Here is a 22,291-nt window from a genome sequence, read left to right on the forward strand (position 1 = left end):
AACAAAGCTCCAGGTCCAGGTGGAATTCCTCCAACTGTTTTGAAAAGTGCTCCCCACAACTTGATCCTGTTCGAGCTAAATTATTAAGACTGTGCATACTTAGTTCTTCAGCCCTAATTCTTGATTGCAAACCAAATGCTATCAAATCTTCTATTGGTAAAGTAACTGAGACTGTAATTAATAAGCACATTGTTAAATATCTTGAATCCAACTTAATTAGTGATAAACGTTATGGTTTTCGCCACGAAAAATCCACTATTGATATACTCAGTCTCCTGAATCATACCATCCATCAATCAACTGAACAACATGGAGAAACTCATTCAGTAGCCCTTGATATTTCATATGTTTTTGACAGTGTGACACGTTCCTACTACCCAAACTCCCTTGCTATGACCTATCATCTTTTGTTCCTCTGATTTCCTCATATCTCAGCAACAGAGAGATAAGAGAAATAACTGATGTACATTCTAATTTCCACTCGATTAATGCCGGCATGCCACAAAGATCAGTTCTGGCTCCAACCCTATTCCTAATTTACGTGATCTCTTATCTGTCACCCAGTCCCATTCATTCATATGCAGATGACTCAACACTTCACAGTTCATTCACACTTAAACACCCATTCACAAAGTTTAATATCTGTAACACACAATTCAGTCCAGCAATTTCGATAAACCAAGATTTATCTAAGATCACCTAACGTGGACAAAATAACACTCTCATTTAACATTAGGATGACCAAATGTACACAACTTACTAATAGAAAGATATTACCTGATACCCATATTACCTTCAATGCCACAAATATACCTATCTGTAAAAGTATTGAAATTCTCGGCGATTCACTTAACAATGCCCTCAGCTGGACCTCTCACGTTAGATTATCTGAAAGAAACTTGGATTATAGTACAGAGCCCGTAATTTCGTCAGTGACGAGCAGTTAGCTATAATGTATAAGAGTCATATGTGCTCTCAGCTGGACTATTGCTCATCTTTGTGGAATGGATGTGGAAAGGTTGCACTAAAACATCTGGACAAAATTCAGAACAAAGCTGTTAAAATTATTAACAACCCTGCAGTTAGAAAATGAACTACCTCCCCTACAAGTAAGAAGGAATGTTGCCTCCATTGCATTATTTTACAGATAATTTTATTGTAAATGTTCAGACGAAGTTGCATCCATTGTGCCTCATCTCCATTCCTTCCCCAGCGCTACACGGGCATCGGGTAGCGCTCATGACTTGACTGTCACACTGCCATATTGCATAACTTCCTGTCAAAATTCTTTTGTTCCCCGAACTGCATCTCTTTCGAATTCGCTTCCCCAGAGTTATTTCCCTCCAAACTTCAACCTGAGGTTGTTCAAGTCCAACTGATACAATTTTTTTATGAATGAAGAACAACTGTAATCTGATGTATGGATTTTTTTTATTCATTTATTTTCCTTCCTCTGCTCTGTTATTGTAAAAAAAAATGATCAATGGCAGAACAAGCAACGAGCCCCAGACACTCCCAGAACTCTTCCACGTAGTTTACTCATGATTTTTGAAGACAGGATGTTCATTCTGTTTTGATCTCTGTTTCAAAGATAATAAAGTCGAATTACCTGCGGATTGGGCATGCAGACTATTACATCCCAGCTAACCTTGACAGATTTTGATTGACCAGCCTTGCTACATATCGTATGCATGCTAAGCCAGGCGGGGATTATGTGTTTAGCTTGGCTGTCTGTCTTGTTGTCTGTCGTCATGTAGCCTATGTTAGCAAGATTATGGATGGAATAGTACCAGATCTGGCATAATGACTGAGGACCATCAGAGAAATGAGTGACTAAATTTAGGTGAACAAAGGTTATAACTACAGGTCAAGAGTAAGGTCACACCACACAGCTTTAGTCCAAGGTTTTTAAGAACCATATCCTTAATTTCTTTCTGCCAGACTTTTCAATATACATTTTATGTCACTTCAATGGTTAATACCTAGGAGAAAAAAAATAATTAGAAGATAACACATAATTGTAAAAAAAAAAGCAAACAAACCACTAAAAATCAATACAAAATAAATGGCAAGGTTATATATGCTTCCTATACAAAGTATCAAGGGACCTCTGAATCAGTTCTTAAGAGCAGGCCTCGAAGTTCTGATGCAAATGGACTCTAATGTTTTTACGTTTTCCCCACGTGTCAATTATTTGAAAATGGGTTTTTCTTAAATTAATATGACATACCTCAGCGTGGTCGCATGCTGCTGACTGAGGGGAACAATACAGCCTATCATCATTCTGCTCCTGCCCCCCCTCCCCCCGTTTTTTTTTTTTTTTTCATTTTTGGGCTATTGACCTCTGGCCTGAAGGCCCGGGTCATTAAGCCAAATTTGTTATTTATTATTATTACATTTTTTTGTGTGTGAACTCTGCCATTAACTAAATTAAACAGAAGAACTATGCTAATATCTTAACAATGATAAACCAAACAAAAAAATTGATACCCTACACTAAATCCTCATATAAAAATAGCTAAACTTAACTAAATAGACACTGTGTACATACACTAATGGGTAAAATACCTCGACTAATTGACCACCATCGACTGCTGATATGTAATGCTTTTCTACGTTACACACATGTACCCATCACCTGCCTACTGTCTAGAAAGTCACGTGTATTAATATAGGGTACATTAATATATGAAAGAGAACCAGGTGAGGCAGGAACTATTCCATATAAGTCAACAGTCGACCCTAATTAAGAAAAGTTAAACAGATGCAAAACATTTACATTTGTACAAAAAGCGAATTACCTCTCCCAACAGTACACCATCGACTATAAGGAACCAATACCTCTCTACACTGCTCCCTTACACTCATTAACTGGTGACTGTCAGGCGAGGCACGTGGTTTAATAGATGCAACATCAGTACAAAACCCAGAACTATCAGAAGCATGAACTATTCCAAATACGTCAACAATTAACCCTAACTTAAAAAAAAAAAGACAAGAAACGGTGACAAGGCACAGTAAACCCGTCCCCGGCAGTCATTTTAGTGCTTACGTATAAACGCAACAGAATTATCTATTCAAAGATGTCACATATCAGATTTGCAGTAAATCGGGTGAAAATCGGCGGTTTTATGCCCATTGGAAATTTTAAGCCCGACCCATATGACACTGTTACCCCTACAGCTAACTGAGGGGTGACCCCCCTGATAAGGCATGTTACAGGAAGCAGATTTGAAAGATGCACCTTTAGGTTTTGGTTTCATGTCGATATGACGAATTTGAAAGAGTTATGGTGAAAAATACGATTTTTACCCGTCCCCCTTTCTTTCTTTCTTTCTTTTTTTTTTTTTACACTTTTTGGGCCTACAGCCTGAGCCTTGGCCCAGTTTGGCCCAAGAGATGAAGTTCGGGAAACAAAAGAATTTGGACAGGAAGTTCTGCAACATGGCAGTATGACAGTCAAGTCATGAGCGCTACCCGATGCCCGTGTAGCGCTGGGGAAGGAGTGGAGATGTGGCACAATGGATGCAACTTCGTCTGAACATTTACAATAATATTATCTGTAAAATAATGCAGAGGAGGCAACATTCCTTCTTACTTGTAGGGGAGGTAGTTCATTTTAATGAGTTACGCAGTTTTCTAGCCAAGACTTCTCGCAATAACACAGAAATGCATTAACAACCTCTGGGCCCAGAGGGAATCCCACTGCCACTCCGTCAGTTTACTTATACAGTCGTCTATTACAAATAAAAAGATTGTCCTTTACACGGTCCTAAAAAATTGTTTAAAACCGATTTAGTAATACCTTAAAAATATTTATATTTGGAACACTAATTAAACATGCTGATTGTCTCAATTAATGGATCGATCTATCTATCTATAGCCCGACGCCCTAATCCCGCAAAGGGTGGCCGCAAACAAAAAGCCTCCAAGTCTCTCTGTCACCCACCATTTGACTGCCCTCCCCCCAGCTCACTCCCCCCTCCCTCATATACCTCTCAACTCCATCCCTCCACCTCATTCTCGGTCTTCCCCTCCCTCTTGCTCCCTCCTCTTCACCCACATACACCCTCTTAGTCAGTCTTTCGTTCTCCATTCTCTCCACGTGTCCAAACCACCTCAGTGTATGTCTCCTAATTTTCTCAACTACATCCAGATCCACCCCACAACGTTCCTTCACTTCTTCATTCGTCAACCTGTCCCTCCATGTCATTCCACATGCTCCTCCCAAGTAACACCGGAATCTTCCACATCTCACCCTCATTCATTAGAGCCACCCCCACATCCACTGCCCTGCACTGCACCTCCTTTACAACCCCATCCATGTATATATTAAACAGCCATGGAGACATCACACATCCCTGTTTCAGTCCCACACTTAGATCAAAGAACTCAGCTCACCATCCACTCGCAACATAGCCCTAGCTCCCTCGTACATATTCTTCACAGCACTCAGCAATTTCCCCTCCACTCCATATATTCTTAATACCTTCCACATACCTTGCCTATCTATTCTTTCATAAGCTTTCTCCAAGTCCATGAAGGCAGCATACACTTTCCTTCCCTTCTCTAGATACTTCTCCACTAAACATCTTAGAACAAATATCTGGTCTACACACCCTTTTCCCCTCCTAAATCCCCTTAGTTCTTCTCCAACTAGCTCCTTTGTTATACGAGTATGCCTAACGCTGTCAATGAGTATTCTACCATATATTTTTCCAATCACACTAAGAAGGCAATTAATGGAACACTGGCAAAAAAATTGAATTTGTATCTGTAAATTCTATTAAAAATGGCTCCTTTTTATCATTTTAATGACCGCATGCTGACTGACCTACACTCGTCTGTTGTTGATAATTTGAAGCTAGGTAGGCCTATATAGGCAGCATTTTGCGTGTCTATAGAACCAGGACAGACGTGCACCTAGGTCATTCGAGCAGAATTGGTCGTAGGCTGTGTTGCTTCCCTCACTCAGAGTACGAGACCACGCTGCGGTATGTAATATTAATTTATGTAAAACCCACTTCCAAATAATAGACATATGTAAGGAAAACTTGAGAACATCAGAGTCCATCTGCTAAGAACTCTCAAGCCTACCTTAACAATATTGATGCAGACGTCCCTTTATACTTAGTATAGGGAAAGCATGGAGCCATTCCTTTTATTTATGTCTTTATTTTTTAGTGTTTTTTCCCCGTAATTTTACATTGTTATCTGATACAATTACTTTTTTTTCTTAGGTTTTTAAGCAATGAATATCTCACAAAATGTATGTCGAAACGTCTGGCAGAAAGAAATAAAAGATGCTCTTTATAATGACCTTAACGATTTTATTTCCCTAGACGTTGAGATTTCATAAGAACACGCCTGTATCTGACACTTTGATTCAGTTTTAACCAAACTTAATGGAAGGGCTGAGGGAGAGGAAAGGGTGAAGAAATTCATTTTTGAGAATAATCAGTAAATGGCAGATATCAGAGAGCAAGGTCAAAGATTCAGCCAGTTTGAATCAAACTTAATGTAACGTTTAAGTTTAACCAAGGATGATGTCATTCTGTTTTCAAAACAACAGATCGCAATATAAGGTCAACATAAACACTTCTTATCCAATTTGATTCAAACTTGGTGAAAGGGTTGGGGGTCAGGTATGGATGAAGTAATTTTATTTTGAGAACAATCAGTCCAACGTCGAGAGCACAGGGCAAGATATTGGAAATCGGTATTAAACCGGCTATAGGGTGCGAGTGTTGCACTCTGCGTGCTCCATCTTATTCCATAAAGCTATACAATACTCGCATCCTACTGCAGCGTGAATTAATGCTGCAGGCACTGGTGTCTTCATGGTATACTAAAAATCATTTGCTGCAAAAAGAATCAGCGTGTTAGGAACACGTCTTACATGATATGAGAGGATAATCTGATGTCTGGTAATGCTCTTAGGTAAATCATGAACCTGGACATTGGTCTGGGGTTATAAGGACAATACTATCTTCTGCTTGATCAGGCAGTCTTACAACAGATTTTATTTGAAAATATATTTAAAGATGCATTATTTTTATAACAGAACAGGGGAAGGAAAAACAAATAAATGAAAAGAATAATCGATACACCAGATAACTAGTGTCCTCAGTTCATTAAAAAAAAAAAAAAATCCGTAACAGTTGGACTTGAACACTCTAGGTTCAAGTTTAGGGGGAAACAACTCTGGGGAAGCCAGTTCCAAAGAGATGCAGTTCGGGAAATAAAAGATTTCTGATAAGCGGAATTTCTGCAATATGGCATTCTGACATTCCAGTCATGAGCGCTACCAGATGCCCGTGTAGCACAGGGGAAGGCATGGAGAGGTGGTACCATGGATGCAACTTCGTCTGAGCATTTGCCATAAAAGTATCTGTAAAATAATGCAAGGAAGGCAACATTCCTTCTTCCCTGTAAGGGAGGTAGTTTATTTGTAATGGCAGGGTTATTAATAATTGTAACAGCTTTATTCTGAATTTTGTCTAGTTGCTTTAGTGCAACCACTCAACATCCACTCCACAAGGGTGAGCAATGTTTCAACTCAGAGAGCATATGACTCTTATAAACAATAGCCAACTGCTCGTCAGTGAAGAAGCTTCGAACTCTGCACAATAACCCAAGTTTCTTTGAGGCGGTTTTAGCAAGTGATCTGACACAAGAGGTGTAGCAGAGGTCACTGTTAAATGAAGTACCGAAAATTTCAATACTTTTGGAGACAGGAATATTTGTAGCATTGAAGGTAATACTGGAATCTGGCAATATCTGTCTATTAGTAAATTGTATATACTGTATTTGGTTATACTAGCATTAAATGAGGCAAGGCTATTTTGTCCCCATTCAGTGATCCTGGATAAGTCTTGATTTATGGAGATGGCTGTACTGACTTGTGAGTTAGAGATATTAAACTTTGTGAATGGGTGTTTAAGTGTGAATGAACTATGCAGTGTTGAGTTTTCTGCGTATGAATGGATGGGATTATGGCTGGCAGATAAGAGATCATTGATATGAATTGGGAATAGATTTGGAGCCAGAACTGATCCTTGCGGCACGGCAGCATTAACTGAATGGAAATTGGAATATACATCATCTACTTTTACTCTTATCTTGCTGTCGCAGAGATATGAGGAGATCAGAGGAACAAAAGATGATAGGTCATAGCAAGGGAGTTTGGACAGCAGAGAACGGTGCCACACTCTGTCAAAAGCTTTAGAAATATCAAGGGCTACTGCATGAGTTTCATCATGCTGGTCAATTGATTGATGGATGATGTGAGTCGGGAGATTAAGCATATCAGTGGTGGATCTTTCGTGGCGAAAACCATACTGTTTATTACTAACTGAGTTACTGGACTCAAGATGTTCTTATTCATTAGGATTTCAAATACTTTACCAAAAAGAAGATGTGATAGCTATTAGTCTGTAATTAGAGGGGTCAGAGGAACTTCCTTTTTTCGGAATTGGGTGGATACTGATTTCTTTCCAAGAATTAGGGAATGAAGAAGTATATATGCATAGTCTGAATTGGCTAGAACAGACGAAAGTCCTGTGGAGCACTTTTTCAAAATAATTGGAGGAATTCCCTTTGGGCCTGGAGCTTTCTTGGTTGGTAAATTGTCTAGGACGGATTATACGTATTGTGTCTGTATTTTAAGTGAGGCAATGTCGGGAGAGTCAAGTTCTAGTGCTGGGACGTTCAGGCTGACATCCTCTAACGTAGAATTTCTGGCAAATGTACTGGCGAGGATATTTGCTTTACTACACGTGTCATTTGTAATATTACCATCTGAAGATTTTAGTGGGAGAATGGGCGATGAATTGTTAAAGTTATTACTGAAAGAACTGGGAGCTGACCAGCATATTCTATTGTCATTAGGACTGTCTAGTAGTCTGGATACTTAGTTGTGAAGAATGCTTGACTTAACGAGATTTATTACTGCTTTTGCATGGTTTCTAACAATCTAAATTGACTTAGTGGCAAATCGCACATGCCCATTTCCCCTCTTCTTCGACAGTACCGCCCCTAGCCTTCGATACCATTGCTTTTGTTTTATCTGCATTTACTCTTAAGCCCTTGTGCCCCATACCATCTCTCCATTTCCTTAATCTTTCCTCCGCCTCCCATTTATTCTCTGCAATCAATACGAAATCATCAGCATACAACTCCCACGAAGTCCATTTCTGAAGTCACATGAGAGGGCTTCAAGTATCATAATTAACAACCAGGGGCTCAAAACTGACCCCGATGCACACCAACATTCACGGAAAACTCCTCACTCAAAACTCCATTCACCCTTACCTGGGTGCGAGCACCGACAGACCACCATAACCACACTAACCAGCCACTCCTCGATCCCAAGCTTTCTCATTAGCCACCTCACCACCTTTCTAGGGACTCTGTCAAAGGTCTTTTCCAAATCAACATACACAAAGTACAGTGCCCTTTTCTTTCCTATATATTTTTCCTGAAACTGTCGAACAATGAATATGGCATCAGTGGTCCATTTGCCTGGCATAAACCCAAACTGCATATCATCAATATTCACTCTTTCTCTAATCATACCTCCAAGAACTCTCTCCATTACCTTCATTACCTTGTTCAAAAGGTTTATGCCTCTATTACTTCCTCTGTCCAGGGCATCACCCTTCCCCTTGTACACATTTACAGTTACACTCTTCAGCCAGTTATCTGGTACAACACACTCATGAATAATCGCATTTATCAGATCAGTGACTAACCTCACTTCTATATTTCCTGAGGCTTTCAACACTTCCGCAGTCAACCCAGACACACCTGCTGCCTTCCCGACCTGCATCCTACCTATTGCCTTGCTCACAGTAGCTGCGTCAATCAAAGGTCAAAGGCGAAACACTGGATCTGCTGGCTCCAAGCCATACCTGTCTCAGTCAAACTCCTCATTCAACAAGCAGTTGTAGTGCCCTCTTCAGGAGTCTTTAATATCCCCACTGTTCACCATTAGTCTACCTTTCCATTATCATTCTTCACACACTGCTCACCTATGATATTCTTGAAAAACTGTGAAAAAATTAATTTATAAATGCAATATCCAATTATAATTTGTATTTAAATGCTCAGTTAAGTATTTAGCAGATACATTACTGCTCATCTCTGGCTTAAAATGTATACACGTGAAAGCGTGAAATATGTTCAAGCGAGCAAGCTTGTTAATGTTACTTTAGTGAAAAGTGGTGTTCCCTCGTCCTTGCTTGATATTAATGCGGACTTTGGAATGATCCAACTTATATCAGATGTGCATACTATCAGTTCAGGGACTTTGAACCCCCATGCTAAGGAAGGGCGAGTAACATGCTGACTCAGTTTTTTCGTCTCTCAGTTTGGCGATTTTTGTCTCAGTCGGCGAATTTTTGCGAAAAATGACATAGATAAAACCTTTTACTTTTCCAGAAGCTATTCAATGATGTGCTGTAGCTGCAATAATTTCCGAGATGACTTAGTTTCTGTACTCGAATTAATCCTGTTTGGCTTTTGTTCAGTATTATGGTGGCAAATAAAAAAAGTTAGTAGCATCCTTTACACTTCTAAAGCTTTCGATGTGCGAAAGTTTGCTTTAGCTTTAATACCTTCCGAGATAACACAATTTTAATCCTAAGTTTGATTTTCTTTTTTGTTTGTTTAAAGCAATGTGGTGGCTAATTCTGAGGATAGATCACTTCAGAAATACCTATTATTTTACTTATTAGCTTCCCAACGATGTCTTTAGCTGTAGGGAGTGTCCTTCAGCTAATAAAATTGTCTGGCAGTAGCGAGATTATGCCTTCCCTGAATTAGATATACTTGTCTCAACTATCAGTTTTATTGTACAAAGGGTCTTTGGCGGCATGTTTCGTAAACAATTATTCGTGAATCGAGGACTTCGTCCGTTAGTGATTATACCGTATCTAGTTTGACATCACCGACAGGTCAAACAAATAATAATGATGAAGGAATTATGGTCATTAAGCCGTACAACTGAGAGAAATAGTAGCAGACTGACCAGTATGCGTCCTGTGTATGCAGCTGTGTCGATGGCTGGTGTGCGTTTCAGCAGCGCCAACACCCGCCCCGCCGCCACCTTGGCCTTGGTGTAGTTGGGTGCAAAGGCCACACTCTGTCCCACCATCATCGTACCCATGATAAGCGCCTCAGCAACCCTGTATATTATTGTATTAGTCTCTTTGATATTTCAAAATTAGCATAGGGGTTATTTTAATAATGTTTTTTTTTTTCTTTGTAAGTGAACAGGTCTTACACCTACTCATTAGGTGAAGTGCTGCCTTCAGGTATCTCTACACTGAGTGACAAAACAGAATGTTTCTTTCAGCTCTAGAAATCATTTATAACGTTGGGTTGTAGCCATATAACCAAATGGATTGGACACATTATGGTCTGAGAGGCCAAGGCACTCCAGGCGTATGTGGCCCATGAGAGTTTACATCCGAGGAAGGAGTTAACTGTCACATAATGCCACTCAAGGTAGGTCATGGTCACAGTCCCTTTAAATATTTGGACTAAGTAGCTAAGGCACAGCCGACTACGCACCTGATGGGGCAATAAAGAATTGGATAATGATAGTGATATGACGATTTACTATTCAGTACAAGTTTCAACAGTGGCGAACGATTTCGCTGAAACTAGAGCAAGAATGAGTAAAATATGGCAAGTAAACATGAACTGATAGGTCATGCATCATCATCCCCACATCTTTCTCCCACCTAAAGATGGGGCAAGGCAGGATGCATAAAGGAAGGGAAAAAGAGAGAAAGCGTGCAAGAGGGAGAACTACCAACAGCATGCCTTGTGAACTGGGCCACACGAGCATTCAAACACCAGTCATGTTTCATGTCCCCGAAATACTGGTTGCACTTCACAGGCCTTTTTTTTTTTTTTTTAAACTTCGCCCGGACGGACTCCGGCGAGGTATTGTTTTTGGTCGTGTTTGTTTTTTTGTTTTTTTGTTAGCAACATTAAGGAAAAAACGGCTGAATGAAATTATGTGAAACTTTCATGATATACGGGCACTGGTCCCAAAAAACTGATTAAATTTTAGAGGTAATTGAGTGAACTTGAAAGGTCAGAATCAATTTCACGGATTATCAGAGGGCTATAACTTAAAACCGGTTGAAGATAGAGATATATGCTATTGTGAACATATAGGAAGTCCCATATGGGCTTTTAACTGGTACCATGACCTTTGACTCTGAGTGACCTTGAAAGGTCAAACACAAGATCACGGATTTTCAGAGGGCTATAACTTGAAAAAGATTGAAAATAAAAAAACTGATGTCGGCAAGATTTGTTGTGCTTGGCACTATTTTTTTTTTTTTCCTGCCCAAAGGGTGCAATATGTTCCCTGTCTATATGTCTGTCGGTTAGTAATATTACTGAAAAGTCATTCAATGTAGATGCATCAAATTTTTAAATAATATATGAGGATCATTAGAGGAACAAATTATTAGTCTGGCATAAGGAGATCAAAGGTTAAGGTTAAAAGGGGAGATGGTTCCACTTTGGGCCAGGTGTGCTGTATCTTTTGCCCCCTCCCTTTTTTTCCCCTTCGCCAAGGAGGTTATGTTTAATCCCACGTTGGTTTGTTTGCATCTTTTTTTGTTTGTCAGCAGGATTACTCAAAAAGTTATGAATTGATTTTGATGAAATTTTGTGGAAGGGTGGGCCATGGGCCAAGGAAGAAATTACTAAATTTGGGGGCAGATCCGATTCAGGGGTATCCCGCACAATATCTTCAAAAGTTCTCAATTATTTTCAATGACATTTTGTGGAAAGGTGGCCCATGAACCAAGAAAGGATCGATTAAATTTTGGGGCAGATCTGGATCCTGATCGTATATCCACCGATCCGGATCTGGATCCTTTTCAATGGCAATGACATTGGCGGAGGTATGCATTCTCTGTGAGTTTTCTAGTTTGTAAATAAATTTAATGAGAGGATATGCAAATATGTGTACCATGGGATAATACTGGGTATATATAGTAAGTGCTGCCATGTGTCCTGGCATGTGAATGGGTGTGTAAATGTTAACATGAAGTGTTTTCATTGGATTGCCGTCTCTGCTTTCGAGGTGTATGATCCGGAGAAGCTAATTTCCCTCTAGATTTCAGTGTTGGGTCAGAGAATGGCCAGTTCTCCCCATAACAGCCTTTAAAGGGATAGAGATTTGTAGATCTGACCCAGCTTCGCAGGGTTGGTGTGTTTGTTCTCTTGTGATTAGCCAGAAAAAGAGTATAAGTCCTGTTCCCAGGTGCCCAATGGGTGTGTCTAAGATGGGACAGAAGCGAATGAATCATCTCTTATCATGCATTACAATAACTACTACACACCACATCACAGACACACCATGCCAACTGCAACAGGACTACTTTACTCCTCAGGCATGGATCACAGACAACACACTGACAATTCCTCCAACCAAATCCACGACCACATTTGTCACCAGTGACATGGGCCAACTGGCCTATTCCAATTATCCTCTCTTCTTATGTTTTTATGTTATATACTCCTGTAACATTAAACTTAACGATGTGCAATCGGCTCTACTTCCAGGTTCTACAGGTGGTGGTGTGTTGAAAGTCGTTGCTTTATGACTAAAGAGGCTGCTCAACTATGTAGACGTGCGATGTAAATAAATACACTGATGCCACATCGACCTCCAAGAACCCCCTCACCCCAGCATTACCTGAAAGTGGAGTTGATGGTACCCTGTATCTCAAGACCTTTCCACCAAGATCTTGGAGCAATACGACACTGTACATACATTCAAGGACCACACACGACATAAATAGGCGATGTGCCCCCAGACCAAACGCACTTAGAGCTCTTGCAGAGACAAACTTTGGGCAACAACAACAAACATTTTCTCTGCTTTACAAACAATATACCGGATCAGTGATGTACTATGTTTCTCCAGCATAGACTCTCATCCTATCTGAATCCCACTACAAGTGAGGTTCCCAAACTAGGGTACATTTACCCCTGGGGGGTAGGTGAACGGACTTTAAAGGGGTATTCATATGACTCCTAATTTCTTTTTTTATTATTCTCTTTTTTTTTTATTCAAATATTTATCTTATTTCAGTGGTAAGTTTTTGCTAGATTTAATAATGGCTTTAAAGTCTGCCGCATATATAATTAAGTATATACTTCAAAATATATTCTTACAGCTAAATTTAATGTAATCTAGCGATTAGGACCTTTACACTGGTGCACTGTAACAACACGCAGCCTAAAGATGGTAAATTAGCGTAACAGCATCACTGCCACACATGTGGACATTGAGAAAGGCTGCCCTACACTTAGATCCCAATCCACTTTCTATGATTTATTTGTAGGTATGCAGGACGCGTCAGTTCTAGCAGTAAAATATTATTTTTTGTGAAACACTTTCTATGCACATTATTCAGCTGAAGAATGTACAAAAATTTTTGATGTATTCTACGAGCTGGTCGACTATGCTACGACATCTGAACAAGGCTAGTATTTATTAAATTTTATTTTATTTTTTTTTTTTTTTTTTTTCCAGCGGTGAAGATGGCATCGTCGTCGAAAAAGCGTCATTACGATGACAGTTACATCAGGTATGGCTCTACTTCAATCAGTAAGGCGAGGCAAACACAACCACAGTGTGTGGTCTGCTACAGAGTTCTGTTTGAGGGCTCTATGAAGCCACGTTTTCTCAAGCGACATCTAAACGGCTGTCATCCAACTTTAAAAGATAAAGATGTTGATTTTTTCAAACGTATGGAAACTGGAGTGAAGCATGCTCGTTTTGATAAATCTGGGCAGTTACATCAGCAATCTCATGCAGGTCTACTTGCCTCATAAAGTAGAACCAAAAATTACGAAGGCCAAGAAATCAAACACGATTGCTGAAACTCTCTTTCTTCCCTGCTGCAAAGATATTGTGATCTGCATGATAAGAGACTGCTGCAAACAACACAGTTCAACGACGAATTTCTGACATGGCAAATGACATCAAACAGCAAGACTTTAAGGAAATCAAAAGATTACCCATCATTATTTTCTCGTTACAGCTTGACGAGACAACAGATGTCGCTAACTGTGCACAGTTACTTGTATTCGCAAGATATGTACACGATGGAAACTTCACGCAAGAATTTCTGTTTTGTCACTCGCTGGAAGGGTCAACATGAGGAGAAGATATCTTCCAAGCCGTCAGTACGTTCTTTGAAGATGTAGGCCTATCCTGGACCAATGTGTGTCCATGCACGACCTAGGGTGCGCCAGCCACACTTGGCATTCATTCAGGATTTGCTGGCCGAGTAAAAAAGGCGAATCCTGATGCAACACATTTGCATTTTTTTTATTCATCGATATGCCTTGGCATCCAAGACACTACCTCCCGAGCTTCGAGAACTTCTTAATGATATAATCAAAATGGTAAACACCATTAAATATAGTGCCGTTAACAGTCAGATGTTTCGGTTGTTTTGCCAAGATTCTGATGGAGGACATGAGCCTCTACTTTTCCACACCGAGATGAGATGGCTGTTGCGAGGGAATGTACTGTAACTGCAATAGTTCAGTCTCTAAGAGAAGAAATCTCTGAATTATTTTCTCGAGATTCAAAGACACACTCTGAAGTATTCTAAAAAAGCTCACTGAAAAAATTGGCAACTGAAATTGGAGCACCTGGTCAGAACACACTGAATGCCACAATAAGGCCAGTTCAAAACACTGGTCGATGTCCTTGACAAAGTTAGGGCATTTGCTACGAAACCTAATTTGTGAGAAGAAAATGCCAGATTAGAAAAATTTCATATGTTTGAAAGCTTAGCTACAGCTCTTGATAATGAAGCAGATCAAACTGACCCCAATAAGCTTATTCAGGTTTATTTGTCTTCTTTGTGTAAGGAACTTTGGTCTTTTTTTTCCCAAAATTAGAAGAGAACAACGCAAAGCATACTGTATACACACACCATTCACTGTAAATTTGCACTCACTTTCTGAAGTTGTGCAAGAAGTATGCAGAAGATTTTGTGAATGAATCATCATTTCGAGATGCTTATGAAACTTTACCACTGACTAAGTTCTGGTTGCAAATGAGCCAGACGTACCCCCAGTTGCCAATATGGTTATTTCAAAACATCTAATCTTTCCAACAACATATCTTTGTGAACAGGGTTTCTCTGTTTTGCGCATTATTAAAAACAAACTTCGAGGTACGCCATGTGCAGTAGATAACCTAAAGTTGGCACAATCTGAAACATCACCCAGAACTGAAACCCTGGCAATGAAAATGCAGGCACGTTATTCACACTAAGTTTCCTGCCAGGTAGTTAGAAAACAAAGTGGAAGAGTTCTGAAGAGGTTTTTGTTTTAACCCTTCTACTATGCTCAGACTCTACAAACATCCACTCTGTTTGGGTCATATTTGACCCATAGTTTGTAAAGGGTATAATAATGGACAGTTCTTTGCCACACAATGCCACACAATGTGTGCCCAAGGTCTACTGCGTGGAAGTGACTGCCCTTCAAACCCCTCCCCAAACCCACCCATCCACCCTTCCCTTTTGTGAGTTAGACTTTTACAATGTCAACATCATCTCCTTTCTGAGGGTTAGACCGAAATTACATACATGTATTGCATTTGAATGTTGTAGTTCCATGTTTTTTGCATGCATGTTTGTGGCATTCACAGCATACTGTTGACACCTTATTGTCCCCTTTGCATAAGTGACAGCGTCTCCTTTTTGCTGATCTTGACTGTTCTTGGACTGGATTATCATCCATCAAGCTCTTGTTGCATACACAGACTCGTCTAGCATTCGGTGTCCTTGGCAGACTAGGCTGCGATGATATTTGTTCCTGAACCAGTGCCAATCCAAATTCTTGCAGAAATAATCTCCGTTTGAAGTTTTTACCTGCTTGCCCTGTTGAGTTAGTCTGTATCCACAGTACAAATGCATTGTAAGCTGAGATATCTACCATTGTGTCAAACAAAACCATTGGCCACCTCTTAGTTTGACGTTTTGAGCGGTAAGTTGCCACAAGCTTGTCAAGATTGTCTACTCCTCCTTTAGTCGAATTGTAGTATTCGATTATGTTGGGCTTCTTGTCTTCTTTATCACTGAATGTGACAGAATCATGCATGGTACTAAGCAAAACTACAGTCTTCCCTTTCCTGGGACAGTATGAAATAAGGACATTGTCATCATGGTGTCCTATAAGAGTTGATTTCACAATTCATCTCTTGGGTTCACAAACTGCTGGAACTTCCTTTCAATTCTTCCGGACTGTACCTACAATAGTTTGCTTGCTTGCAGTCAGTTCCTTGGACAAGGGTAAACTACAGAAGAAGTTATCGCAGGTAATGTTTCTTCCTTTCAGACCATCTGTGAGTTGTAGCACCACTCGTTTACCCTGTTCTCGTTCTGCTGGTTCACCTTCCTTTCGGCCAAGGTACAATTCTGCATTCCATAGGTAACTTGTTTCTGCATCACATGCTGCCCATATCTTTGGAGGGTATGTACACTCTGAATGGGCATTTTCCTCTGAATGGAACAAGCATTTCATCAACAGTTACAGTTGATGACACATTGAACATGAGTGGAAGTCTTTCAACCCAAGTACCCCAAACATCTCTGATAGCAGCCAGCTCGTCATGGCGTCTCCTGGGCGTTCTAGTCTCTTTGTCATCAAAACGAACATACTTTGATATTTTGAAGAATGTTTCTAAAGACAATGTTGCTCGAAACACTGGTCGTCCATGTGTGTCATCCCATAAACTGCTAAGGGACTCCCCACGCTACTTATACAGGCCAGCTAGGAGGCGAAGTCCATAAAATGCCTTCAATTCAGTCATGTTTGTAACATCTCCAGTACCAACTGCTTTGAATGCTTCTTTATTAGTCATTTCCAGAAGAACACTGAAAATGTCTGGAGTAATGAAAAGATCAAATGCAGACGTTATATCTTCTGAAATTCTGGTTGCTGCAAAGCGTGTTATGCCAGGCTTTTGATCAATGACATTCCTTGCACCTCGTCTACCTACTGACGCATATACTTTCTGTTCATGCCACATTATGTCTCCTTTCTTGGAAGTGTAGATTTTGGGCTGAGAATCTTGACTGGACCTCTTATTCTGTGACACCTGGACATTTTGATCATCCTCACTTTCTGAATAATTAGAATCACTACTGGGTTCATTGTTCACTGAAACATGATCACTTTCATCATCATCAGTGTCTTAAATGAACTGATCACTGTCGTCATCTTGTGAGGCTTGGCTATAAAAACTACCAACTGAAAAACTCATTTTGCTCCTGCAGTGGAAAGAAAACAATTGCCTATTACAAAACTTATATCATACCAACTATCATTCGACTACTGACACATATTAGGCTAAAATGTAGTATATTGCAGTGTATGCAAACTTACCTTGGCTCGACCTATGCTCAACGAGTTCAAGATTTCAGTGGCACACAAAACTGACTTCCAGCAAACTTACTTATCCATTGATTACTAAAAACACCGCAGAAAATCAGGGATGACTTCACTTCCCAACAGTATGTAAACAAATGAGTTTTATTTGATCAATGTAACAGTTAAAGAAACTGATAAATTAGAGGGATCAAAAATGACCCGAACAGACTAGATGTTATTTTTTTAATATATGCAATAACTACCAAGTCGCTTATTACAAAATTTATACAAAACAATACCCTTACAAAACTAGAAAAAGTCATGAAGTATGAAGTTTCTTGCATGCAAAATAAAAAAGAGTAAGACTCTGTGAAATTGCAATGGGTCAAAAAAGACCCCGAGCATAGTAGTAGGGTTAAATAATAACTATGAGTTTTTCTTTACTTTCAAATAAGCTGTTCATGGAATGTTTTATTTTTTATATATCAATTGACTGATTACTTCCCTAATATTATCTCGATCTTAACAGCAAATAATTAATACAATGCACAGTTGGGAGTTTATTTTAACTTCCATCCTGAATATACCAGATCACATTGCGGGTTTGTATTTAAATGCTTCTGAACATTTTTTTTTTCTAATTATAGCTTTTTTTTTATACTGTCAAATTACAAATATCTATTCAATTTGTCAAATTCTATATGAATAAATGTAAAATCCTCACAATATTACTTGTTCCCTATTATCTCTGTTGCTACACAGCTCCATGAAAAACTTACGCGGGCGGGGGGGGGGGGGTATGTGATGGAGTGAAGACAGGGCAACACTGCACGCAATACAAAATCATGCATACCATTCACAGCAACGTCCTACGTATCATCACCCTAGTAGCGGCGCACGACTCTGAGGTTGTCATTACCGTACCTTGGCAACCTACCCGTCAACTGTGCTTCAGATTTCATGTATAATAGATACACGTGTGATCTGTGCATAATATGTTCGTGTATAATAATATTCGTGTATAATATATTCGTGTACGATAATATAATGCGTGCATAATATGATGCGAAATCGGACGCATTGTTGGCAGGTAGGTTGCCAGGGTACGACAATGACAACCTCAGAGTCGTGCGCCGCGACTATAGCTGCTCCAGTACTACTCCAGTAGCTCATTTACATTCTGAAGCTAAAGTCCTCATTGTCAGCGGCTGACATGAGAGGCACACAGTTCTGTTCGGCAGCTTGTGACAACCAATAACACATCCTTGTCACTGTATGGAAGAACCACACAGTTCAAACACACAAATAAAATTATCCCCACACAAACATTACCAGACACTCATCAACATCCCACCTCCTGACACTCCTACATAAAAAAATAAATAAACACCTACGAACCCGCTTCACGTGCAATGCAACACATCGATCAGAACATTATATCCAAACCCATCCTCCAGAAATACACCCACTGGAGGTATCACTAAAAATATGTAGTGTTCACTTAGCCCTCTTAATGCACTATATACTGGAATCGCTCCAAGCCTTTCTCTCTTTCTCTCTCACTCTCTCCTTATGTCAGTAATTCCATTTCATAGGTCTATCACTTGATACCTTTATCAGTATAGGTTTAAGAGGAATGAATTTACCTAACATCTACGTCCAGTTACGAATAAGATTATCTTCCATATTCACATCATGAATGACACTGACCAATAAACATTAGGATGATTTTCAGACACTGTTAACGGTTGCTTATATCCTAGTCGGTGGTACTTCAAGTAAGTATTTTTATGTGTTCTGTGGTGCACCACGAAGAGGTAGGAAGTTAAAATACTGTCACCTCAACAGGCAAAGAGTTTATGCATACCGTTGTCGAATGTGGCTATTATAAATCAGCTATGACACTGACTTACCGTATCATATTTCGTATGACTATGGTCATTACAGCACACCTTTACAGTCCTCATCTAACGAATGACTGAATTACACATTACATGGAAAACAGATTGCGTGCGGTGCTTCTTCACATTTACACGCTCATCGATTATTCACCGAACAACATTATCTCACTGTACAGCAAGCTGAAGACACCACCTCTCCATCACAGTATGCAAAAGCTTCCAGTCATTTTATGCACAATTGGTATTGATTCATGAATTGTTGGGATATTTATATCACCATTGCTTGTGATATTACTTATGTGACTGATAAATGCAGCATAACGAACATGAAGTTATCATTACAGGCCGGAACACTGTTCTCTCTTTTTTTTTTTTTTTTAATCCCATGAACCTAGGCGCTTTAGCGCCCGACGGCTCATGACTGACTCTAGGCAGCCTCAAGGAACGAGTTTAGACCTCCGACAACTACAGTTCCTACAGTACAGTATCTCTCCTACTTAGTTTAAATTAATCTCCGCTCAATGAGTATTCCTGTAACGATTAATGACCTAACTTATCAAACCATGTCTCGGATCAAAAATTGCATTTCAATAGGTTTAATCAAGTCCGGCCCAGGACTGGCGAAATGCAAAAAGAACAGACACCGGTATCTATTCTTCTACCGTAAGGGCCGGTCACACGACGGTTCTTCCCCCCAATATTCAGTAGACAAATTTTAGCCATGAGTTTATCATGTAATAATGAAAAAGAATACGTTTATAAATATGTAATATATGCGGTCTTTTAGATTATTTTACTTATTGTTTTCAATACTCACATTATCCAGTACTTTCAAGAAGTTCCTTTGAAATTCTGTCGGCTAAAAATTGTCGACTGAATATTGGGATGAACTCTAACTGAGGTTCACTACGGAAGACGAGAGTTGACGATCCGAACTTTCGTCGAGCATGTACAAACGAACAAACATTACACTGTTGCCAGCACCCGTTACTCACCTCTCGCGACTAGGTGGCCCAGGTGGAAACTTTGGCGACTGTACCTCATCATCCTTCCCTCTTCTTTTCTACCCTGATGGCTCTGTACCCATTTCTTCTACAGATAAAGCAGATCTCTTTTTGATCAGACTTTCTCTTCCAAGTCCACCTTAGACGACTCTGATGCTGTTCCTCTCTTTGACTTCCTCATGGCTGACATTAAAATTTCTTCAGCTGATATATTTTCTGCCATCACTGGCCTCAATACTAACAAGGCATATAGGCCTGATGGAGTCCCTCCTGTTGTCCTCAAGAACTGTGCTTCTGTGCTTACATCCTTCCTAGGAAAACTCTTTCACCTTTGTCTTTCAACTTGTACCTTTCCTTCTTGCTGGAAGTTTGCTCTCATTCAGCCAGTCCCAAAGAAGGGTGACAATTCCCAACCCTCTGTCTATCGTCCAATTGCTTTAACATCCTGTGTCTCAAAAGTTTTCGAATCTATTCTTAACAGAAAATATTTAAAGCATCTTTCCTATCACAACCTTCTTTCTGATCTTTAGTATGGGTTCTGTCAGCGATGCTCCACTGGCAATCATCTCACATACCTTTCAGACTTCTGGTCATCCTCTTTTCGGGACTTTGGTGAAAGCTTTGCCATTGCACTTGACATCTCAAAGGCTTTCGATCGAGTCTGGCATAAATCTTTAATTTCCAAACTGCCCTCTTACGGTTTCCATCCTTCTATCTGTGCCTTCATCTGTAGCTTCTTTTCTGGTCGTTCTGTAGCTCCTGTTGTAGACGGCCATCGTTCTTCTCCTAGATCTATCAACAGCGGTGTTTCTCAGGGCTCTGGCCTATCACCAACTCTCTTTCTTTTATTCATCATTGATCTTCTAAGCTGTACATCTAACCCTACCCATTCATACGCTGATGATTCCACCCTTCACCTTTCCATTTGGTTTCCGCAACGTCCATCTCAGCAGTTTCTTCAACAAACAAGGGATGAGGCTATGGCACACCTAATGTCTGACTTGGCTCATATCTCTGACTGGGACAAAAATAATCTTATTGTTTTTAATGCATCAAAGACTCAGTTTTTACAGTATCAACTCATCTAAATCTTCCACAGGAGTATCCACTAATGTTTAATAATATCCAGCTAAATCCTGCATCAGCCTTGAACATACTTGGGGTTTCATTCTGTCGGGACTTATCTTGGAAAGATCATATTGCATCTCTTGTAAAATCCACTTCCAAGAGATTAGGTGTACTAAGCCGACTCTGTGCCTTGTTTACCCCTGCACAGTTGTTGATTTTATACACGGGTTTTATTCGCCCCTGTTTAGAGTACAACTCTCATGTGTTAGGACGCTTCCCACATACAGCTCTTCTCAATAGGGTGGAGTCAAAGGCTATTTGTCCAATCAACTCTCCTCATTTTACTGGTTCCCTTCAACCTCTCTCTTCGCCGCACTGCTGCCTCTTTATCTCGTTTCTATCGCTATTTCAATTGTCACTGCTGCTCTGAACTGTCTGCTTGCATCCCTCCACCTCTACGACGGGAGCCAAGCACCCGTCCAACAACAAACTCTCATCACTTTTCTGTCCAACTCTCTAATGTAAAAGTTAACCATTATTCCCAGTCCTTCATTTATGCAACAGGCCAACTCTGGAACTGTCTCCCTCTGTCTGTATATCCTACTTCCTATGATATACAGTCTTTCAAATGGAGTGTGTCTCGGCATGTCGAAAAGAATGGATCTTGAATTTGGCTCTCCTTTTTAATGTTTTTGTTTTTTCTTGGAGGGAACTGTTACTGTGGGCTCAGCCTTTGGTTCCTTCTTCCTCGCATATCATCATCATCATCATAATCTTCTGGACCTCCTTTCCCACCCTAGGGCAGGGTGAGAAATAGGAATGTCCAGACAGCCCAAATTTGCCCAATCCACGCTTCCATTCACTCATTCAAACCCCCGGAATCCT

General features: G+C 40.0%; 1 protein-coding gene across 1 annotated transcript in view; it reads right to left on the bottom strand.

The window, feature by feature from the left end:
- The window catches only part of LOC145391509 (ATP-dependent translocase ABCB1-like), a 298,980-nt gene that overhangs the window by 17,264 nt on the left and 259,425 nt on the right, over positions 1-22,291 (bottom strand). The window contains exon 24 of the mRNA XM_080266138.1: positions 10,031-10,187. Within this exon, the coding sequence (XP_080122264.1) occupies positions 10,031-10,187 (157 nt within the window). The remainder of the gene's footprint in view (positions 1-10,030; positions 10,188-22,291) is intronic.

Source organism: Coenobita brevimanus, chromosome 18 (genome assembly GCF_032717465.1).
Source record: "Coenobita brevimanus isolate Jiangsu-jjx chromosome 18, ASM3271746v2, whole genome shotgun sequence".
In the NCBI taxonomy this organism is placed as follows: domain Eukaryota; kingdom Metazoa; phylum Arthropoda; class Malacostraca; order Decapoda; family Coenobitidae; genus Coenobita; species Coenobita brevimanus.